The sequence below is a fragment of the Camellia sinensis genome, chromosome 6 (assembly GCF_055761805.1).
Source record: "Camellia sinensis isolate YWXY chromosome 6, ASM5576180v1, whole genome shotgun sequence".
Classification (NCBI taxonomy): domain Eukaryota; kingdom Viridiplantae; phylum Streptophyta; class Magnoliopsida; order Ericales; family Theaceae; genus Camellia; species Camellia sinensis.
The window spans coordinates 175,694,936-175,718,215 of record NC_138966.1 but is presented as its reverse complement, the minus strand read 5'-3'; the positions used below and the strand labels follow the sequence as shown (position 1 = coordinate 175,718,215).

Below are 23,280 nucleotides of genomic sequence, written 5' to 3'. Positions count from 1 at the left end.
CTGGGCAAATCCTGAAATGGGCAGTTGAGTTAGGACAATTCGACATCAAGTTCCAACCCAGGACCGCGCTAAAGGCCCAAGCTTTGGCAGACTTTGTCGCAGAATTCACCCCAGGAAGTCATCATATCTGCCCAGTCGACCTGACTGATACAACCAAACCAGGAATAGAAATTGATGCCGGAATAGCGCAACCCCTGGTGCAGGATATTCAGTCAGACCCCATGGCAGACCAGAGTAAAGACAGCAAAGAAGAAGCAAACCATGCTACACCAAGCCAAGACTCACCAACAAATAAAGACTTGGTACAATTAGATAGCGAGGGGCAGACAACAAGCATGGACCTTGAAGAAAACACCAGCAACATTCTTAACCCCACAACATCATCTGACCCCTCCACTTGCTGGAAGTTGTTCGTTGGTGAGATGTGGAAGCTCTTTGTGGATGGAGCATCCAACCGGCATGGTGCAGAACTTGGCATAGTCCTCATCTCACCAGACGGCCTGGTTGTGGAGCAAGGAATCAACCTTGGCCTCCCAGCATCAAACAACGAAGCGGAGTATGAAGCATTTCTTGTAGGACTCAAATCAGCGTTCTACATGAAGGCCACCGAATTAATGGTCTACAGTGACTCACAGCTGGTAGTAAACCAAATTTCTGGCGACTATGAAGCAAAGGATGGCAGGATGGCCAAGTACCAAGAATTGGTCAGAACAGAGATCAAGAAATTTGAAGTAGTAAGGATAGAACAGATTGGCAGGGAGGAAAACAGCAGAGCAGACGAACTAGCAGGCTTTGCGTCAATGGCAGATACATCCATTCCTCACCCACTACTGATTAACTACCTACCAAGGCCAAGCATTAAAGACCTCGAAGTAGAAGAGGTATGTTGCGCCGAATTAGGCCCCTCATGGATGGATCCCATTATATTGTTCTTAAAAGACGGCATCTTACCGGAAGACAAGAAAGAAGCCAACAAAATTAGAGCAAAGTCGCAGCGATTTTGGCTCTCCTCATCTATGGCATTGTACAAAAAGTCATTCTCAGGACCTTACCTAAAGTGTGTCCACCCCAGTAAAGTAGAAGCGTTCTTGTTCGAAATACATGAAGGGGTGTGCAGAAGCCACCAAAGAGGAAGATCGTTAGCTTACAGAGCCATTTCGCAAGGATACTAGTGGCCATACATGCAAGCTAACTCAGAGAAGTATGTGAAGAAGTGCGAGAAATGTTAGAAGTTCGTACATCAAATACATCAACCGGCCAGAGAACTCCTACCACTAACCAGCCCATGGCCCTTTGCAATATGGGGCTTGGACATAGTAGGACCACTTCCAACAGCGCCCGGAAACAGGAAGTTCTTTCTCGTAGCAACAGACTACTTCACAAAGTGGGTGGAGGCAGAAGCATTGACATCAATCAAGGACAAAGATGTGAAGAAGTTCGTCTGGCAGAATATCATTACTCGATTCGGCATACCTAAAGCCCTAATATTAGACAACGGCACCCAGTTTGATGGCAGAATCTTTAGAGGCTTTTGTGAAGAATACAAGATAGAATTCTACAATTCCACACCAGCATATCCTTAAGTAAATGGCCATGCAGAAGCATCAAACAAGGTTGTCTTGGATGGACTGAAGAAAAGGTTAGAGAAGGCAAAAGGCAAGTGGGCGGAGGAACTTCCTCATGTTTTATGGGCTTACCGCACCACACCTCGACGATCAATAGGAGAAACACCATTCTCCTTAGCCTACGGCATGGAAGCAGTAATCCCATTGGAAGTTGGCCTCCCCACAATTAGAAGCAAAAATTTTGATCCAGACTTAAATGGAGAAGCCATAGCATTGGAGCTCGACCTCGCCGAAGAAAGAATAGAAAGAGCACTAGTCTACAATGCCTCGTATCAACAAGAGTTATCCAGAAAATACAACAAAACAGTGCATCCAAGGCAATTCAAGATCGGAGATTGGGTGCTGCGCAAAGTGATGGGAAACACCCTGATGCCAAGAGATGGCAAGCTAGGGCCTAATTGGGAAGGTCCTTACAAAGTGGTTGGTTAGCAGGCAAAGGGGCATACCACCTAGAAGACAAGGACGACAAAGCAATCCCTAGGTCATGGAACACCGCCAATCTCAAGTTATTTTATTTTTAGCTTTCCTTTTTCAAACATGTATAATTTTTTCTTTCCTTGATAAAACAAGTTGATTCTTTTCAGCATAGTTGTTTTCTGTAAAAAGATAGTTTTAGCGACATTAGGAACATTGCAAACATTTAATTCTAAGTTGGCTGGAAAAACCAACTTAAAGGTTGGCTGGATTAAACCAACACCCCTCCTAAGCCGAGGATAAGGATCCAGGCTGCAGGACATTTGGTCGGAATAACCAAACACTTTACTTTAGGTTGGCCGAAAAAACCAATCTAGAGGTTGGCTGGATTAAACCAACACCCTTCCTAAGCCCAAGATAAGGATCCAGGCTGCAGGACGTTTGGTCGGAATAACCAAATACTTTACTTTAGGTTGGCTGGAAAAACCAATCTAAAGGTTGGCTGGATTAAACCAACACCCTTCCTAAGCCCAGGATAAGGATCCAGGATGCAGGACGTTTAGTCGAAATAACCAAACACTTTACTTTAGGTTGGCCGAAAAAACCAATCTAGAGGTTGGCTGGATTAAACCAACACCCTTCCCAAGCCCAGGATAAGGATCCAGGCTGCAGGACGTTTGGTCAGAATAACCACACACTTTACTTTAGGTTGGCTGGAAAAACCAATCTAAAGGTTGGCTGGATTAAACCAACACCCTTCCTAAGCCCAGGATAAGGATCCAGGCTGCAGGACGTTTGGTCGGAATAACCAAACACTTTACTTAGGTTGGCTGGAAAAACCAATCTAGAGGTTGGCTGGATTAAACCAACTCTTGGTACTCTTTAGCCGAAGTAAGGACATCGGCTAAAAAGTGGTTGGCTGGATTAAACCAACTCTTGGTACTCTTTAGCCGAAGTAAGGACATCGGCTCAAAGAGTGGTTAGCTGGATTAAACCAACTTTAAGTACTCTTTAGCTGAAGTAAGGACATCGGCTAAAAAGTGGTTGGCTGGATTAAACTAACTCTTGGTACTCTTTAGCCGAAGTAAGGACATCGGCTCAAAGAGTGGTTAGCTGGATTAAACCAACTTTAAGTACTCTTTAGCTGAAGTAAGGACATCGGCTAAAAGAGTGGTTGGCTGAATTAAACCAACTCATAGTACTCTTTAGCCGAAGTAAGGACATCGGCTAAAGAGTGGTTGGCTAGATTAAACCAACTATAGGTACTCTTTAGCCGAAGTAAGGACATCAGCTAAAGAGTGGTTGGCTGGATTAAACCAACTCTTGGTACTCTTTAGCCGAAGTGAGGACATCGGCTAAAGAGTGGTTGGCTGGATTAAACCAACTCTTAGTACTCTTTAGCCGAAGTAAGGACATCGGCTAAAAGAGTGGCTGGCTAGTAAGCTCAGTCAGATTGCTCAGCTAAGACCAGAATAAAGTATCTCGGCTGAAAAATATTGTGTTTCGTTCAAGTTGCAGTTAGAAAGCAAGCACAAACAGCAAAACAAACCGAGATGACAGTTGGAACAAAAAATACTTCATTGATCAAATTCAAAACAAGTACAAAGGAGGGGCCATAGCCCAGTTACAAGAGCAAAAAGAAACAAGAAAAGAAAGTACAGAATCAATTAAAAAGGTCTTCAAGATCGGCTTCAATATCGACTTGAACACCGGTTGCAGATGGAAGATCAGTCTCAGTAGCAACTGGTAGAACGGTGTCAGTCGGCGGCTCAACAGTTAGGTCTTCAACCGTTGGCTCCAACCGAGCTGATTGATCGTTGCCTTGCTCGTTGACTACTAGAGTAACAGTTGGCTCATTTTCTTCATCTTCATCATCTGAACCCTGCAAAAATTGTTGTTGGACAGAAGCAGCATACTCCGCTAGTGAGGCCGGAATGAAATACTGAGGAGCATTGTAGACCTCGGTTTCGGGCCCACAGCCGAGCTGCTCCACAGCACTTCTCCAGCCGCACTTGAAAAATAAGTCCTTCGCTCCCTAACATTGTGGAATGTAGAGGCCCTTCGCCTCCTTGAAACCTTCAGCGTTGGCACCATCCACCTTCTTCTTCAGTTCAACGATTTCGGCGTCCTTTTTCCCTTCGAGCTTGACTAGCTCACGAAGGTACTTGTCTTTCATCACGGTCAACGCCTTCTGTTTGTCAACTTCAGCCGAGGTAACTTGTCCGGTTAGACGAGCTACCTCAGCCACTAGCTCAGCCGTTTTTTGTCGTGATTCCTTCAGTTCGGTTGTTCTTTCTTCCACCTCTGCCATGGCTTGCCTAGCCGTTTTCCTGAGCTCTAATACCTTTTGATGAGCAATTTGGCTCTTCTGAAGAGACTGAAATGAGTGGAAAAAAATGAAATGACAAAACCGAACTGAAAGTTTCAAAAATTTGAGAGACAAGAGGGGCATCTTACCAGGATCATGGATTTGGTGGCCGATCGGATGACCCTTAGCTCGGTCAGGTTTTGGTGGTGTTCCATGTCTTCTGGAAGGCAAACACTCTTGGCAAGGTTGAATGCCATCAAGTGATCCTTCTCAGCAACCACCGAATCGGTATCTTGGATATATCAGTTCTGAAATTTCAGCTTTGGTACCCACTTGGAAGAGCCAGCCCGGTCAGAAGGCTCCGGTTGTGGAATCGGTGGGTGGCTCGGTGGAGGGGTGGTTTCGTCCTCATCTGCTAGACGCTGCTCGGTTGGGGTAGAGCGGGCGTGCTTGGATGGGTGTGATGAAGAAGGTTGTTGAGAAGGAAGGGCCACAACGGCCTGTTGCGTTTGGCTTGGTGGCGGTACTTCGGGTCTGTTGGTTTCAGTCAAGAGGGCCCTGACTCTCTTTCTCTTGGCCATTTCTTGTTCGGCTGTAAGAGGGACCAGGATAATTTGGGGCAAAGTTGGGTCCGGTTCTGGGGCGTCCTCAAGCAGAAAATCTGTTACTCTGGCTTTTCGGTGACTGCTGTAACGGTATGTCGGCTCAAAATTAAGAAGTTTGGCCCAAATTCTTTTTGGAAAACATAGTGCGGCGCGAAGTGTGTTCAGGTTGGGGTAACTATACAAGGATTGAAGATGGGCTGAATCTGCATAAAGAAAATAAACTGTTAGTTCAGTTCAGGAGCAGGTAATCGAAATAAAACAAAGCACGTGAACAAACCGAAATAATTATACCAGGTGTTCCTTTTTTCCCAGTTTATACTTCGGCCAGGGATCTGGGCTTACTGGTCTTCAAAATTTCCAGATACCCAGAAAAAATCGTCATCGTTTAAGTCTTTATCCGGCGTATCTTTTATTATTTTTTCTCTGCGACAGCGTATCCTAAGGTAGTAGACCCAGCCGTCATCTTTGGAGCCAATGGAGTATTGGTGGAATATTTCAGCTAGACCGAGGTTAAGACCGGCTCGGCGGTTTAGTTCGGCTATGCCCATTATTATACGGTAGGAATTGGTGGAAAGCTGAGTTGGGCATATTTTGGTTTGTCTTAGGAATTCACAAATCAAGGGTTGAACGGGAAATCTTAGTCCGGTTTCTATTATTGATAGGAGGGTAAAAGGTACATAGCCCTCTTTTCCCCATGGAACGATATCTTGTTCGGCCAGAATGAGTTGGACGTCGTCAGGGATGTTGTAATCCCTTCGGAATTCGGCCAGGCCACCAGGGGTTTCTACCAAAAACCTATACTTCCCCATTTATTTTTTAAGTTATGGATAAATTAGTTCGGTCGCAAAATTGTGCTCAGTAGCTCAGTTGAGCGCGCAGTGGAGTGCCTGGGCAACCTAAGTCTGCAAAGTGAAAAACAAAGGGGTTAAGCACAGATCATTGGACCGTGCTACAAAATAAAAGAAAGAATAGGAGTCCTACTTCGGCTATGTGGGATGCTACAGGTTCTGTCTCGGTTTCAACAAGATGCTTGGTAGCTCGGATTGAGCAGGGGGTTCGATAGCTCGGTCTTGGCGAGCGATTCGTTATCTCGGTTAATGAGAAGGCTCTGTTAGACCGGTTGAGCCTCTAGGGGCAGCTTTCTGAGTTCGGTCTAAAAACTTAGAAAGCTGGCTTAGCCCCAAAGACCTAGCTCGGTCGAAAGATAAGGTTTGCAGTATGCTAAGTTCAGACTTAGTTCGGTTCGTTTATCCCGGCTGAGGTAAATCAGAGAGGATGGTTTGACTTATTGAAATTGCTAGTATGAATATGAAGTGCTAGCTCGGTCGTATAGTTAGATTAGTGTGGCATCAACTACAAACTACTTTTTAGTTCGGTTATATTGTAATTGTGGATCAAACTAAGTGTTCTGCAAACAGCTTCATGAAGTTCATGGGGTTCTTATGAAGTTTTTCCCAGAAAACGCAAGGTAGAGCAAGAAAATATGTTTTGCAAAAACAGAAACAGTGTGCCAAGAATGAAAAAAAGCAAATATAAAGACCACAAAAGCAAAACAGGTTTGAAAAACTTACCAGGTGAAGAGAAGGAAATGGAAGTAGAAAATAGCAGCGAGCACGAGCTTCTTCAAAGTGCAAAATGAAGAACGAGAAAAGCTAAAAAGAGAGAAAGAGCTTGAACAATAAAATGACTGATGTGGGAGATTCAAAAGGCGAAAGAGGTGTTTTGGAAGGTAGGAAGGACGAAAAAGCGCGGGACTGTTCAAATTTTGCAGAGTACGAGGGCGGCGTAACAGTTACGAAAAGCCAATCAGAGGCTGCCACGTGTCATTGGAATGGGAGACGATTCAGTTGTTGTGATTGAAGAGACGTTTTGACCGGACAGGTGCAGCTCGGTTTAAGTTAGCTCGGCTGGACAGGGTAAAAGAATTTTTTAGCTCAGTTACAAAGGCTAAAAAGAAGTTTTTTAGCTCGGCTGGAACGGCTTAAAGTTTTTTAGCCCGGCTGTTAGCTCGGCCGATATACAAGTAATCCCTATCCTGCTTTGCCGATGGAATTAAGGGGCAATTGAGAGGGTAATTTATATGATTAAATTGGGCCGAGCTGGGCAATGGGCCGTTAATGGGCCAAAATAAGAGCAGCAGAGTAAAAGGAGCCCAAAACCTTTAAGTTAGTCCGGTCTGAATGAGGGTTGAAGATTATTCCGGACTAAAGATACTTTGTGCTTAGACCGGTCTAAGGATACTTTGAAGTTAGTTCGGTCTCAAAAGGTAGACCGGTCGCAGGCATAGCACGGATAGCTCGGTAGGACCTAGCTAATTGTTAGTACGGTTCAAACAACATAGTAAGCACGGTTTGAGCAGGAAGAGCTGAGGCAGAGCAGTGAAGGAGGGGACCAAACTATCGATAGTTCGATCTACTCTGTGCTCGGCATGGCCATGCTTGCTTCGGTCATGGTAGTTCGGCCATGATAAAACCATCTCACTTGGTTTTAAGCAGTGAGGGTGGTGTTGAAGGATAAGCATTATCCTTCAGGAGCATGAATCCTAGGAGGACTCTGCATGGAGGAGTAGAAGTCCTGCTAGGATTGTGCCACACGAAACCTATAAAAGCTCATAAACATCACCTTTGGAAAGGTAACACAACTTTGATTCTCGAATTCACAGAGCTTCTTGTCTATTTGTCTGTTTTTCTGACTTAGGCATCGGAGGGGTTTTCGGCACACACCCGCCGGCTAGCTCACGTTTGTGTTGTCAGGGAGTAAAGCGACGTCGTACGGAGGAGCGCAGACTTGATCAACAGGATTATACGAGAAGATATATTTCTTTCCCGTACAGGACTCACAGCTTGTGTGGATTCCATACCCATGTGAGAAGTTTGGTAAGAAATTTGATAGATTATTTGGGGTCTATAACATTTTCCAATCATAAAAATTAATTTATATATGATATTTCTTTTCTTTTCTTTTTCGAGCCATTTGCATTTATTATATGGGACTTACTAAATGTCCCCACATAGTTTCTTTGGCCCCACCATTCAAAAAGAAAATTATAAATTTAGAGGAAATCTTAATATACATACCCTTTGAAAGAAGTCTATTGTAACGCCCTCAAAATAAAACCATTAATCATACAATCTTGACATGCTTAGACATAAGAGAGTAAAGCATAATTTCATTCATCAGAGTATTCATTACAAAAGTATTACATGTTGACATCAAAAGTAAATGCCCCACGGGCTTACAACTTTCCAAGTCAACACTTGGTTACAAGAAGGAGAGTACTAACTCTACACAAAATAAGCCATTGGCTTGATATACATGTAATATAACAAAAATAACAAAAAGAGTCTAACAGCCTCAAGCCTCCCAAGCTACGTCCTTGGAGGTAGCATAACACCTGTACCTGAAAATGATGTCCTATATAGGGTGAGTCAACGCCCAGTAGAGATATGCTAAACATAATATGAGCAAAAACTAAAACATTGGCATTTGATAAATGTTTAACTCACATAAATCAATTCATAATTCGTTTCAATTACATGACAAATATGTCCATGTTCCATTTCTCTTTCCTTTACTTAACTGATTCTCAATTCATAACCGTGGCTCAGAACCTGGCCAAACTATTTAAGTGAGATTACATCTCATATCAATAATACTTCCATACATCACAATAGATACACATATTCGTTGTATCAATATTACACAAAACACTTCCATACTTCACAATAGATACACATATTCGCTGTATCAATACTTCAATAGATACACATATTTGTTGTATCAATGGAGTACATCCCCTATCTCCTCCCAAACAATATCCGATTTAGGAGTCCATTCCCTATCTTCCCCTAAACCGTGGAGTACATCCTCTATCTCCTCCCACACAACACAATTTATATCAGCATCTATCATATACATGTTCAATCAATACACAAATTTCATATATTATTCCATTCATCATAATCAATGACATACAACCGATAGTTTTAATTCGCCTAATCATCATGCAATGTCTACAACAATCAGGACTATCCTCCACCGATAGCCCAAAGCAATTATTTCTAAACAGACAATAATTGTATCAACAGATAATTTATCAACAATTTCAAAGGTGAGTGATTAATTAATCCAACTCCACCATTCTACCTCATAATGAGCCAATTTCATTATTCCCACTCAATTTCATATTTCCATAATAAATGTCATTAATTACACTGATGACCCAAGTATAACCAAACATGGCATTTTCCCCCTTTCCTCAACATTGACCCAAAGGTCCAAATATTACCAACAACATCAGTAACCTCCTTTTTAGACCCAAAACACAAATGTTTGAATCAAAAGAATAAAACCCCTCTTTTCAATATAACACATTTCAAACCCTAACTTCCCAAATCAAACCATTTATACAAACAGCTCAACATTTAGGTTAAAGCTCATAAAAATGAGTAGTAATCCTCTACCTCAAATTCGGAGCTCAAAGGAGGAAGATGAAGAAATTCGAAATGCTCTAAACCTCAATATTTTCGGATCAAAATGTAGCCCTCAACAAGCTCCACACTTTTTACAAAGGCCTAAGGATAGAAGCTGACTCCTACTAGGTCAAACCCTAGAGAGAAGTTGGAGTTTTAGAGTGAGGTGCACTTTAATGGAGGTTTTGAAAAGTAAGAGAGAGAAAGAAAGGGTGAAAAGTGATTTAAAATCACCCAGCTGCAATCTGATATACGACTAGTCCGCTCGAGCGGAAAATAGGACGCTCGAGCGTCAAGTACAAAAACTGAAACCGCTCGAGCGCAATAACAGCCGCTCGAGCGTCAAGACACAACTGTAAAACACACCCGCTCGAGCGCAAAGGGAAACCCGCTCGAGCGTAGATTACACTCTACCAGTACTTTTACCGACAAAGAACACCCGCTCGAGCGCAAGGGTACCCGCTCGAGCGTAAGGAAATCTGCTCGAGCGTGGAAAACACGTTTGCAGTACTTTTGCAAATGGAAAAACTACTGAAGGTGTGCAAACTCCGCTCGAGCGCGAATGAATCCGCTCAAGCGGACCACCAAAAATCTGGGCAACAAGGAATGGGACTAAAGCTCAACCAACCTGATTGAAACACGCCCAAGACATTTCTAAACTCCAATCCAAAGCATTAGAGGACAGAAATGAAATACAGACAACCACACTATCAGTGGAACCGAGTTCGGAATACAGTAAATAAGGAAGGGAAAACCGAGATCGCTATATCTATCATATGTATTGTTAATTATATCATTTTTTTATAATTATGATTAATTTTTTTTCCTTTAGTTATGACATTATTTTAGTTATGACTTATAAAATCTTTAATTATGTCTCATATTGTATTTAGTTATGATACTTTTTTTTTTATAATTATGACTTAAAAAGTATAAAATTGTGTTATTTTTTTTCTTTAATTATAAGAAATATATGATATACACCTTTTAAAATGGTGTGCCATAATGTTTTCCTAATTTTACCCTGTAATAAAGTTTACATTTTATCCACATCACTTATACGTAGGTACGGGTGGGAGGCTACCAGAGTTGCAAGGGTGAGGTTTCAAAAAAAGGGTAAAGTTAAGGTAAAGTTGGTAACCAGAAGTGTACTCTCCCCAAATTATTTTTTTTTTTTTTTAAGGATACTTCTAATGTCAAGTACCTAAATGTTGATATCATAGACTTTTCTCTCATTGAAGTATATAATTTTTTTTAAATATGTATTTAGAAAAAGTGTGTGACACTAATATTTTGGTATGTGGCATTTTGCAAATTAAATTAAGCATTATATGCACGAGTTATATTAGAGACCCCAAATAATTTGTCAAATTTTCTATCAAATCTCTCACATGTGTGTGAGACCCACACGTATGGGCTTGTGTGGATCCCATACCCACATGAGAAGTATGGTAGAAAATTTGATAGATTATTTGGGGTCTATATCATTTTCCAAAATAATAATAATAATAATAATAATAATAATAATAATAATAATAATAATAACTCACTAAAATCAAGACAAAGGTAGTAATACACATCTTACTTAGCACCCAAGGAAGTGTTCGTATAGCCCCCAAAATAATAATAAATAAATAAAAAGAAAAGAAAAGACCCACCTTTAAAAATGTGATTACCACAATCTTAGTTGTATTACCAACTTTAGATTCTCTTATAGCCGTTTACTGGCAAGTCATTTGTTTCCTTTTGACAAAAAGGTAAGTGCATATAGGAAAATGCTGCAGACCTTAAATAATCTATCAAGTTTTTTACCAAACTTCGCACATGGGTATGGGACCCACACAAGCCCATATGTGTGTGAGTCTCACAACTATGTGAGAGATTTGGTAGAAAATTTAGTAAATTATTTGAGGTATCTAGCATAACTCTTAAAAATGTGATTACCACAATCTTAGCTGTATTACCAACTTTAGATTCTCTTATGGCCATTTACTGGTATGTCATTTATTGCCTTTTGATAAAAGGGTAAGTGCATATAAGAAAATGCTACACACCCCAAATAATTTATCAATTTTTTTACAAAACTTCTCACATGGGTATGGGACTCACACAAGCCCATATGTGTGTGGGTCCCACACCCATTTGAGAGATTTAATAAAAAAATTGATAAATTATTTGGAGTCTCTAGCATAATTCAATTTAAAATTTGGATGTTCACTTTAGACAAATTCATTTAAACCCTGAAATATTACAATGAGTTATAGCAATCTCATGACATATTTTCATAATGTTCCCTTAAAATATTATCGAGAAATATTAATATGTAGTTCAGATTCATTTTTTGCTCTTTTTGGTCCGATTGCAACTCTCATTTTAGACATTTTAGACACTCTCAAAAACCTACTTTCCTCCTCATTCTCTCTAGAAAACACCTGAAACATCTAAAACTCATTGATTTTGCTAATCTTGGGCCAAGATCATCATCATCTCTCTCAAGATCTTGAAGATCCAAAGTTGGGGCTTCACTTGGGTGGTGGAAATCAAGCTCCCTCTCATCTTCAAAGTTAGGGTTTCATCTCATCTTCCATCAACAAGTTTGAGGTAGGGTTTCCTTTGAGTTATATATATATTTATGTAATTTTTGGGTTGATTTGGTAAAATCCTCTTGGCCATTTCGAAAATGGGTTTAGGGTTCAAGAAGTTAATGATTTTATGGAATAAAACTCTATCTTGTGTATTTTTCTAAGTTTTCCTTGAAGTTTTGGGCAAAATGGGTTGAGATTGAAGAGTATGAGGAGATTTTGTGAAAGAAAAGATTAATGTTTGGGTTTTGTGACAAACCCTAGAAATTTGGGGTATTTTGAAATATATGGAAATGTCTATAGTGGGTCTATTCTTCTTGTGATATGGGAATGGTTATGTGTTGATTTCATGATATTGTTTTTACAAAATGATGACCAAAATGATTTGTATTAGAAATGAAGAATGTGTGTTGAAAACTATTGCAAATTATATGAGGACACATGGTTGTAAAACGGTAAGTTTTGTGCACTAGGGACTTGAGAATTTTAACATTTAAGGTAATGTTTGAAAACACCATATGTGGTCTTGAAGAGACTAGATTGTTGAGGCTAGTAAAATGTGGAATTGTAGTCATGTGTTGATGACACATGACTATCTTGTGAAGGAACTTTTAAGAGAAGAAATGAAAAATGTGAATGTTGACATTTTTGTAGAGATGTTTGAAATGGAGAAATGTTGTGGGGTATTCATTTTTGCACCGCATTCTCATGGGATTTATTATCATTATTGCACATTCTCATTATGTTTATTTTGAGAAGAATTATGTTGTAATAAGAACTAATGGAAACGTTTATGGGTTAAATACGGTGGTAAGTCCGGATAGGGGGTGTAAATGATTTGATAAGTTGGCCTGAGTGTCCATAGTGAAAGACCAGAAAACCGCTCAGATAGGTTTCGAGCCTTCCGATTAATATTGGTAAAAATGACAGTTTGGTAGTACTTGTAGAGTCTACTTGCAGACACCAGCCTAGGGATTACCAGTGTCATATTTACCGCCCCTTATGATTTAAAACTTGTGGTTGGGAAATTGATGAGATTGGAAAATGTTCATTGAAAAACTTGGTGATTATCAAGAAAAGCATGACATGAGATTATTTTGAAATGGCATGGCATAACATTTGCATTTACATTAAATGTTAAGAATCTTGCATAAATGTATATACTTTGTTAAGGTTCCTCTACTGGGCTTATGCTCACCCCTATGGGTTTTGGTGTAGGTAAAGATGTTGTGATCCCGCCGAGCTAAGGGTGTGGATATGTTTTGGTGAAGAGTAGATTACTCTTTCTTTTGTTGTAATTCTTGTTAAGCCTAGGGCTAATTTGGTATGGGTCCGAGAGACCATTTTGTGTAACCAGGGTGGCTCTATTTACACACCACCTTTTCTCTCAAGGCAAACCATTAATTAATTTTTTTTTTTTATAATTTTAACCTTAAGTGAAATGACTATAGAGGACAAGTTATGATACACACCATTTGTGTATTTACCATAAAGGACAAGAATGAATATAATATAAATCATTAATTTCAAACTTGTTCCTTACGTATCTTCTTTGTCAAGAATACAAAAACCCTAAAACCAAAACCAAAAACTCTTCAACAAATAATGAAAAATATAGTATTATTGAAGATTTTGAATGGATTCAATTAAGGATGCATCCGGCAACTTTGATTCGCAACAATGCAGCAAAGAAGAGGTTATTTTTTTTTGTTGTTTTTGTTTTCGTTTTCGTTTTCGTCTACTTGCTGAGTGGTAAATAGTTGGTACAGTTCGGTTAACCAGAGGTGGATATTATATCATCGCTCGACTTATTACAACTGGACAATTTATATTTGTTCGACCAACTACAATCGAACATCGTACAAATGTTCGACCAAAAAAACCCGAACAAAATGCATTTGTTCAATACACTACAGCCGAACAAAATGCATTTGTTCAACATACTACGGTTGAACAAAATGCCTTTGTTCAACATACTACTGTCGAACAAAATGTGTACTGCTGAACATTTATAAAAAAAGAAAAATTTCAGAACGGTGCATCCGTGGAATGCAGTAATGTTGGATCTGGGGATCTTGTTGACTACACGAGTCAATTTATTACTAATGAGGTAGTCTCATGTCGAAAATTAGTATTTTTTTCTTTTGCTTTTCGGATGTTTAATGACTTTGTTGAATTTGACTTGTAGGTTTTCAAGAGCAATGAAGAATTACTCGGTTGGGTACGGGATGTTGAAAGGAAAAATGGGTTTGTGATTGTCATCAAGACATCAGACTATGGTGGTGGTCATAGGACACCAAGGATATTTTGTGCTTGTGAGAGAAGTGCTCAATACAGAGCTCATAAGAAATTAAAAGGAGATGATTCGAGCAAAAAAAAATTGTGAAGATAACAGGTACAAAGAAATGCGGGTGTCCCTTTGAGTTAAGGGCTCATAAGTTGATGGCTGATGATGATTGGATGGTAGATGTAGCATGTGGAATGCATAACCATGCTCCTGCTAAACATTTTGAAGGACATTCATTTGCAGGGAGATTATCTGAGGAGGAAACATCATTATTAGTGGATATGTCCAAAAGCTTGGTCAAACCGAAAGAGATTTTGGTTACATTGAAACGAAAGAATGCTTTGAATGTAACCACTATGAAAACCATTTACAATGTACGTCATAGGAATAATGTTATTAAGAAAGCTGGGAGATCACAAATGCAACATTTGTTGGGTGGAGTTAGAAAAACATAATTACATTGAGCGGCATAGGTGTGACAACAACACAATGATTGTGACAGACTTGTTTTGGGCACATCCTGTCAGTATAGATTTGCTCCGTTCATTTCCAAAGGTGTTGATCATGGACTGCACATATAAGAAAAATCGATATTGTCTTCCTCTTCTTGAGATAGTTGGAGTGACATCCACTGATATGTCATTCTCCGTAGCCTTTGCATATCTCCAATTTGAGCAAATTGATAACTACGTTTGGGTGTTAACTACATTGCGTAGTCTCTTGGATGACATTGTTATTCTTGAGGTGATTGTCACGGACTGGGAGCTTGCTTTGATGAATGCTATTGACGGGGTATTTTCTACATCTCGACATTTATTATGCCGATGGCATATTAGTAGAAATGTACTGGCGAAATGCAAGAAAATGTTTAAGAGTAAGGAGGAATGGGACAAGTTTATCTCTTTATGGAATTTCTTAGTACTTCAACTGAGCTTGAATATAATGAACATCTTGCTAGGCTACTTGCGGATTTTGATACATATCCTGAGGCAGTGCAATATGTGTCACATAGTTGGTTAGTTCCATATAAGGATAAGTTTGTTGCCGTATGGACAGATAGTTGTATGCACTTTGGGAATGTTACAACCAATAGGTAATATATATTTGACTACCTTACACTATTACGGATTATGATTTTGATTATTTAAACTTGATTATGCTACTTGTTTCCATTGTACACAGGGTTGAAACTGCACATGCAAAACTGAAACGGCAACTTGGTTCTAACCAAGTAAATTTTGAGTGTTCTTGGACCAAGATCCACAGTTTGCTTGAGTTGCAGCATGTTAATATTAAGGCATCGTTTGAGAAGAGTTTAACCATTCTACAACACCAGTTCAAACCATCCCATTTTAGAGAGCTCCGAGGCAATATCTCTATTACTGCATTAGATCATGTCTTAGTGGAGAGTAAGCGAGCGAATGATGTTGGCATTGATGCTTCAGTATGTGGATGTGTTGTTCGACGAACACATGGGTTACCGTGTGCCCATGAGATTGCGGATTACATCCGGCAGGGTCGTTCAATACCACTTGATAGCATTAACCCACACTGGAGGACTCTTGAGGTAGTACAAAAGTTGAAGAATGATAAAGTGGAATTGAGGTGTGAACCAAAGTTTGATCTCATACTTAAGCGATTTAATGCATCTGATTACACTACACAGTTGGAAATTCTGCATAAGTTAGGAGAGATTGCAGATCCGCAAAGTAGTTTTCTCATTGAGCCGGATGTGAAGCCCAACCCTCGAGGTAAGGGACATAAGAAGATAGATGTATCTACGCATTGAGACCCATGTACATTTGAGCTAGTTCAGTCTGGACATGATAGCCACTCACCTATGGGCACCCAGATCCCCACACAAGATTCTGTCAAAGTACATAAAAAATGGCTTGCAAAAGAGTAGGTACATGTAATCATTTTTTACTTACATTTTTGTTTATGATAAATTACGTGTTTTGTTGTTCATGTGTTGATGTCTTCCCTGTTGAATAGGTATATCGGACGCGTACAAGTACGACTTATTCATATGTTGATGCCCTTCCAGTTGGATTGAAGCCTTACATACGTCTTATCAAGGATGTAGATGCCGATGGCAATTGAGGTTAGGGCCATTGCTGGCTTGATAGGGCTTACAGAGGCTGAATGGGGTCAAGTCAGGCGTGATTTCCTACAGGAATTGCACACACACGTAGACCATTACACTCATCTATATGGTTCACATGACAGGATTGAAGAGCTGACCCATATTCTATCATACTTTGAGCCCAATCCAGGGTATCACCGTTGGATGACTATGCCTGACATGGGTCATCTTATTGCATCTTGTTATAATGTGGTATTTTACCACTTATCTGCACAACAATGCCTTACTTTCCTCCCCCTACGATCAGTGCCAATATCACAACTTCAATGGCGTGAGATTGCTATTGGGTTTGTTAATGGGAATCATTTTGTCCAGGTATAGCATTATGATTTGTGTAATACATTTATCATTTTGCACTGCATCGCTCTCATACTTATAGTTGTGTCAATGTAGGAGTTCATGTCATCCAGTTCCACCAATAGCTACCAATTGGTGCAAGTTTCATCATTCTTGTGCAGCTGGATGGGATACTGCATATAATCGCCGAATTGAGCATTTTAAAGAAGTTGTTCATTCAGGGGCAGCTACTAGAGAGATATTTGATTGTGTTAACCTTGATGAGTAATGATGTATGTGAGTTGAGTTGTAGTGATGCAATTTAAATAGTAACCGATACATTTTTGTGGATTAGCATTTAAATAGTTGAGTTGGATTAAGCTTTGAGTTAATATAATGCACATGGTAGTACTTGTTCATTGCGGTGTATCAAATGCATTGGCACAATACTTCCCGTTGATTACCAAAAATACAAACCATGAATACTTGTTCGTTACAAAATACTAGTAGAGTAATTTTTGTTCATTACAAAACAACAAAAACATCAAAAGAGTACTTCTTTTCCATTACAAAATAACAAAACAAGATTATCACAAAACCAACTACCTGTCATATACTCGTCTCCTACGATTGTATGTTCGAAATGGAATAGAAATAGGTCCGGCCTCATCAATTTGTTGACCCTGAAGAACACGTGACATCCTTTCAATGGCCTCATATAACCTGTCTGGCTCACGAACACTAGCATCATGGCACGCCTCAATGATAGGATGTGCAATCCGTAGTGCATGATCAATACGCTGCATTAAGAACAAATACAATTGTAATTAGCACATGCCATCCTAAAAAAAAATAAAATTAAATGATGTGTGCGTAATATTGTCATACCTCAGTGTCCTGCACATCAGATCGACTATCATGTGCAAGTGGGTCAAAACTAGACCGATGTGTGGGGTTCTGGATATATAAGTGTGTGATGTTTGTATACCACTGCATGTAACCATCAACACAGTCAGCCAAACGTCTGACTGGGATACTCCTCCTCTGAGCAGATAAAACATGATTATCCTAACTTTTCCATATCTGATCAAGATACTGATACATCACTCTATATCAGCTTGCTGTGACACCTCTAATAGCACGAACAGGGTCGAGTGGCGCAGGTGGGATGGTCTGGACCCTACCAAACTGTCTAAGAACCCTTTCGGGATGATAAGGTTCAACTACATCCAAACACTTCAAACAGCCGCTGTAGAATGTGATCTCATGACATAGGGGATGTTGACGGCAATCTCGATATGGATCCCAAGTAACCTAAGAGAGAAACACAAATGAAGTCTTGATGAGTGACAGGGAATGAGAACACTTAATTGAACTAATATTAATTGTTATACCTCATCAAATGCCAATCTGTCAAGCTCCTCCCGTAACGCCTGTAAGTGTGATACCGTTGAACCAGCTTCCCGACGATGAGGCAATTGTATAGTATATTCCATGTTTTGGTGAGGTCTAAATGGCCGAAAATGCTCATAAATCCATGCCTCCAACAATGTCATGTAACCAGCCATCCGTCGAACAGCTGATCTCGTGGCAAATCCCAACTGTTTGTATAAATATGCCAATGCAGCTGCACCCCAAGCATATGTATGAATATCAATCACATCCATCAACAACAGCAAGTACACAACAGGAACTCTTGTCCCACTCTTGTCGCTGAACAGTGTACATCCCAATAGAAATAGCAAATACGCTCTGGCGGCACAAACTGTGGACTCTTCGGTGTCTAAATCTTTGCAACCACTGAATTTTCTCGGTAACCACTCCAGCTTTATTGATTTTCCCCTAGCAGATGATAGCTCCTCAGTTGCTTCAGCATCATCAACTCCCAATGCAGCTACCACAAGTGCATGTGCCTGTTGATCTGTCAAAGTTGCAGCACTAACTGATCTACCTGTGATAGGGATCCCCAAGATGGTACCCACATCATCCAATATCATTGTCATCTCACCAACTGTCAAATGGAAAGTATTTGTCTCTGGTTGCCATCGCTCAACAAATGCAAAAATGACAATCCTATTCACGAACCGATATGTGCAATGGACTAAAGAAGATAGGCCTGACTACTGCACAATGTCTCTAAACCTTCTATTGTCGGTTCTTGACCACCACCGCCACTCAAGAATCTTGGACGCATGATTATAACACCTTAAGGGATTCCTCTCCTACAAGGTAATTTGTAATTAACATAAATAATGTGGTTGAATAAATAATTAAATGAATGAAACATGGTAAAAAATATATACTACCTTCTGATCCCATATAGCTGCTGCAATATGTGCCTTGAAGCTCTTCAGTACTGATGGATTTGATGGCCCCCCAGGAAACGGACCAGTTAGTACCTCCTCAACCTGATCAACATCAGCAGCAGCATCATCATCCCCTAAACCATTATCAATCACATCCTCTTCCAAGATTTGAGGTGATTCCTCCAACACAATATCATCACCCCGACCTCTATCCCAACCCTGACCTCGACCTCGACCTCGGGCACAAGCAGGATTTGTTAATGCACGATGTCGTCTCTTTGAGCCAGTGGTGGAATACGCGAAGGGTCATCCATTTTTGAAAATGAAATAGAAAACTATAAAGTTAACAGAAGTAACACAAATTATTTATGTTAACTGAGGTCCGTTTCTCAAGTTTGCTATTTTTTTTAATATGCTAGTTGTAAGGGAATCCAATGAATTTTAGTGAAGCTATTATTCCAAAACAAGAGAAGTTGGCTTACAACTCCTGTGAGATTACTTTAGGTTTTTAGTCAATATGATAGAAGGTAGCAGTTCATTAAGTTTCTGGACCACTCATTCAAGAATCAGAAGCTTGAGAATTTTTTGTTTATTCAATTGATCTTATCAATGTAATCATACTTTCGAATTGGTATTACAGTTATATAACAACTCGCATTTTATTCAATTCAAGAATCATAATCAGTTTCATTTGGTTTGGGACCATCTAGAGGTACCTATAACCAATATAGTCTTCTTCAAGAGAAAGGTGATGGAGGGGATCTGTTCATTTAGACCAACCAGGTTGAAATTAGTTGGAGAATCGCTGAACAGTGTACATCCCAATAGAAATAGCAAATACGCTCTGGTGGCACAAACTGTGGACTCTTCGGTGTCTAAATCTTTGCAACCACTGAATTTTCTCGGTAACCACTCCAGCTTTATTGATTTTCCCCTAGCAGATGATAGCTCCTCAATTGCTTCAGCATCATCAACTCCCAATGCAGCTACCACAAGTGCATGTGCCTGTTGATCTGTCAAAGTTGCAGCACTAACTGATCTACCTGTGATAGGGATCCCCAAGATGGTACCCACATCATCCAATGTCATTGTCATCTCACCAACTGTCAAATGGAAAGTATTTGTCTCTGGTTGCCATCGCTTAACAAATGCAAAAATGACAATCCTATTCACGAACCGATATGTGCAATGGACTAAAGAAGATAGGCCTGACTACTGCACAATGTCTCTAAACCTTCTATTGTCGGTTCTTGACCACCACCGCCACTCAAGAATCTTGGACGCATGATTATAACACCTTAAGGGATTCCTCTCCTACAAGGTAATTTGTAATTAACATAAATAATGTGGTTGAATAAATAATTAAATGAATGAAACATGGTAAAAAATATATACTACCTTCTGATCCCATATAGCTGCTGCAATATGTACCTTGAAGCTCTTCAGTACTGATGGATTTGATGGCCCCCCAGGAAATGGACCAGTTAGTACCTCCTCAACCTGATCAACATCAGCAGCATCATCATCATCCCCTAAACCATTATCAATCACATCCTCTTCCAAGATTTGAGGTGATTCCTCCAACACAATATCATCACCCCGACCTCTATCCCAACCCTGACCTCGACCTCGACCTCGGGCACAAGCAGGATTTGTTAATGCACGATGTCGTCTCTTTGAGCCAGTGGTGGAATACGCGAAGGGTCATCCATTTCTGAAAATGAAATAGAAAACTATAAAGCTAACAGAAGTAACACAAATTATTTATGTTAACTGAGGTCCGTTTCTCAAGTTTGCTATTTTTTTTAATATGCTAGTTGTAAGGGAATCCAATGAATTTTAGTGAAGCTATTATTCCAAAACAAGAGAAGTTGACTTACAACTCTTGGGAGATTACTTTAGGTTTTTAGTCAATATGATAGAAGGTAGCAGTTCATTAAGTTTCTAGACCACTCATTCAAGAATCAGAAGCTTGAGAATTTTTTGTTTTTTCAATTGATCTTATCAATGTAATCATACTTTCGAATTGGTATTACAGTTATATAACAACTCGCATTTTATTCAATTCAAGAATCACAATCAGTTTCATTTGTTTTGGGACCATCTAGAGGTACCCATAACCAATATAGTCTTCTTCAAGAGAAAGGTGATGGAGGGGATCTGTTCATTTAGACCAACCAGGTTGAAATTGGTTGGAGAATGTTCAGTTGTCAATTCATGATAGCTGCAATTTCACTCATGAGATTCCAAGAAGGCTAAAACATCTATCCTGTAGGATATGAATCATTGAAAAGTGCCAATCACAAAGCTGTTAATTATTAGCCACAGATAATGACATTCACAAAAGATGGTGACATGGAGAGAGTATAAAAGCTATTAATTATTAAATGAGGCTGCAATTATGTTAGCCATAGATAATGACATTCACAAAAGATGGTGAGATGGAGAGAGTATAAAAGATGTTAATTGTTAAAGGAAGCCAGTTGATATAAAAGTTGACTTATTTACAGTAGATGATGCTGAAAGAACTTTAATGATGCTGACTGATTATGATGCCTCTATGGTTTGTGATTTCCAACTCCCAAATTTGTTGTCTTATTAAGCTTGCTAAAAACCATATTCTACAATTTTTTTTTTTGCTCCTTTTTGGCTTTCAACATTCTTTTTAACAAATTGGTTAGTTAAAAGTTGTAAAGAGACAAAGATTATTGTCCAGTTCTTGTATGAGATGAGACAAACAAGATCCATTTCTTTATATGGAGCATAGATTTTCATGCACAAAATGCAAATAGAACAGTTTCCATTGGTGTTGCCGTCACAACCCAAAACCCACCCCTGTAGGTTTAGCACCGTAACCGGCCAGTAACCCGTGGATTACCAAAGGCCTCTGAACAGGTTAGCAAATAATAAGGGGCTGCGGAAGCAATAATACAAAATAGACAAGGTCCAATGAGCTGTGATAACGCACATGGGACAGAACATTTCAAAACTTACCTATATATAAATAAACATGCCATTCCAGATACAGAATATTTACAACCTATTTACAGAATGTACTTCCCAATACCTGACTTTACAAGACTAGCATGAATACAAAAAAAGACAGCTATGGCATTAGGCTTCGTTCGGAACCTCCTTGGGAGGCACAACAGTTGGCTGACAAAACAGAACAGAAGGCCGTCAACTCTTGCCCTGGTCATGTGCCGGCTCACCTACATACATAATATAAACTGTGAGCGAAAGCCCAGTGAATAATAATAGAGTAAAGGGTTTCAATGAATGAGTTCGTATAGATTCAGAAATCATAATTCAGTTTCATATCAAAATCATAGTTTATCCAGATCATATGCAGACAGAAATCATAAGTCATGATTAAGTTTACGTGATACATCCATTAGCATTAACAGAACAGAACGTATACACGTGCGGTTACGAATAACCAGTCCCATAAAGGAACCTTCGGATCCGGGTAACAGAACAGAACAGAAGCTGAGCCCCCGTGACAGGGCCTCCGGTACGGGTAACAGAGTGCAGACAGAAATAAGTTCCATAAAGGAACCTCCGATACCGGGTAACAGCTAACAGATATCACATGATGCTAAGGATGTCACGAATACATATAAAAAATTGAACAATCATTCACTGTACAGAACATATCATTTTGGAAAGCAGATCTTGTTTTATCACATAGAAAGTAGATACGGTTTGAACATAACTTTACTAAATTATTACTCATAGTTGGCCTTAAAACAGACAGACGGAGCAGATTCATCACACGATACGCGGCACGTGACCTACATAACACATAACGGGCACACACTTGAAACACACATTCTAATTGCACAAAACTTACGTCGTTGGTTCTTAGTGTGTTTCTAACCTTAAATCCTCACTATAGAGTCTTAAACATGGCCTAGGAATTCCTAGGATGGAATGAGGATACAAAGATGCCTTGGAAAACATTTTTCAAAACTTGCTGAAAATAGGGGTCTCGCTCGAGCGTAGCTTCCTTCGCTCGAGTGAGCTTGTCAAAACAAAGGTGTCGCTCGAGCGTAGACTCCGTCGCTCGAGCGGTATGTAAAAATGCAAAAGTGCTGGTTGTTGAAATTTTACGCTCGATGCTCGCTCAAGCATGAGACACAGCTCTTCGCTCGAGCGTAGGTCTCGTTGCTCGAGCGTGCGCCTGCGTGCACCAAAAAGTTGAAAGCTTGCAATTTACGCTCGAGCCACCATTCCTTCACTCGAGCGGAGCTCTGAAC

At 39.8% G+C, this 23,280-nt stretch overlaps 2 protein-coding genes across 2 annotated transcripts; both read left to right on the top strand.

Moving 5' to 3' along the window:
• Positions 1-14,448: 14,448 nt before the first annotated feature.
• LOC114282039 (uncharacterized) lies at positions 14,449-16,082 on the top strand. The gene is made up of 4 exons (XM_082876718.1): positions 14,449-14,733; positions 14,849-15,085; positions 15,226-15,386; positions 15,476-16,082. Exons 1-4 carry the CDS (start codon positions 14,449-14,451, stop codon positions 16,080-16,082), a joined length of 1,290 nt encoding a protein of 429 aa, XP_082732844.1.
• Positions 16,083-16,379: 297 nt separating this feature from the next.
• LOC114282037 (uncharacterized) lies at positions 16,380-17,004 on the top strand. The gene is made up of 2 exons (XM_082876716.1): positions 16,380-16,726; positions 16,833-17,004. Exons 1-2 carry the CDS (start codon positions 16,380-16,382, stop codon positions 17,002-17,004), a joined length of 519 nt encoding a protein of 172 aa, XP_082732842.1.
• Positions 17,005-23,280: the final 6,276 nt, after the last annotated feature.

Coding starts and splice junctions, on each gene's coding strand:
- LOC114282037 (XM_082876716.1), top strand. CDS start 16,380: ATGCCGATGGCAATTGAGGTTAGGGCCATTGCTGGCTTGATAGGGCTT. Junction 16,727..16,832: donor TGGCGTGAGATTGCTATTGG/GTTTGTTAATGG, acceptor GTGTCAATGTAG/GAGTTCATGTCATCCAGTTC.
- LOC114282039 (XM_082876718.1), top strand. CDS start 14,449: ATGGCTGATGATGATTGGATGGTAGATGTAGCATGTGGAATGCATAAC. Junction 14,734..14,848: donor TGCAACATTTGTTGGGTGGA/GTTAGAAAAACA, acceptor TCATTTCCAAAG/GTGTTGATCATGGACTGCAC. Junction 15,387..15,475: donor GGGAATGTTACAACCAATAG/GTAATATATATT, acceptor CATTGTACACAG/GGTTGAAACTGCACATGCAA.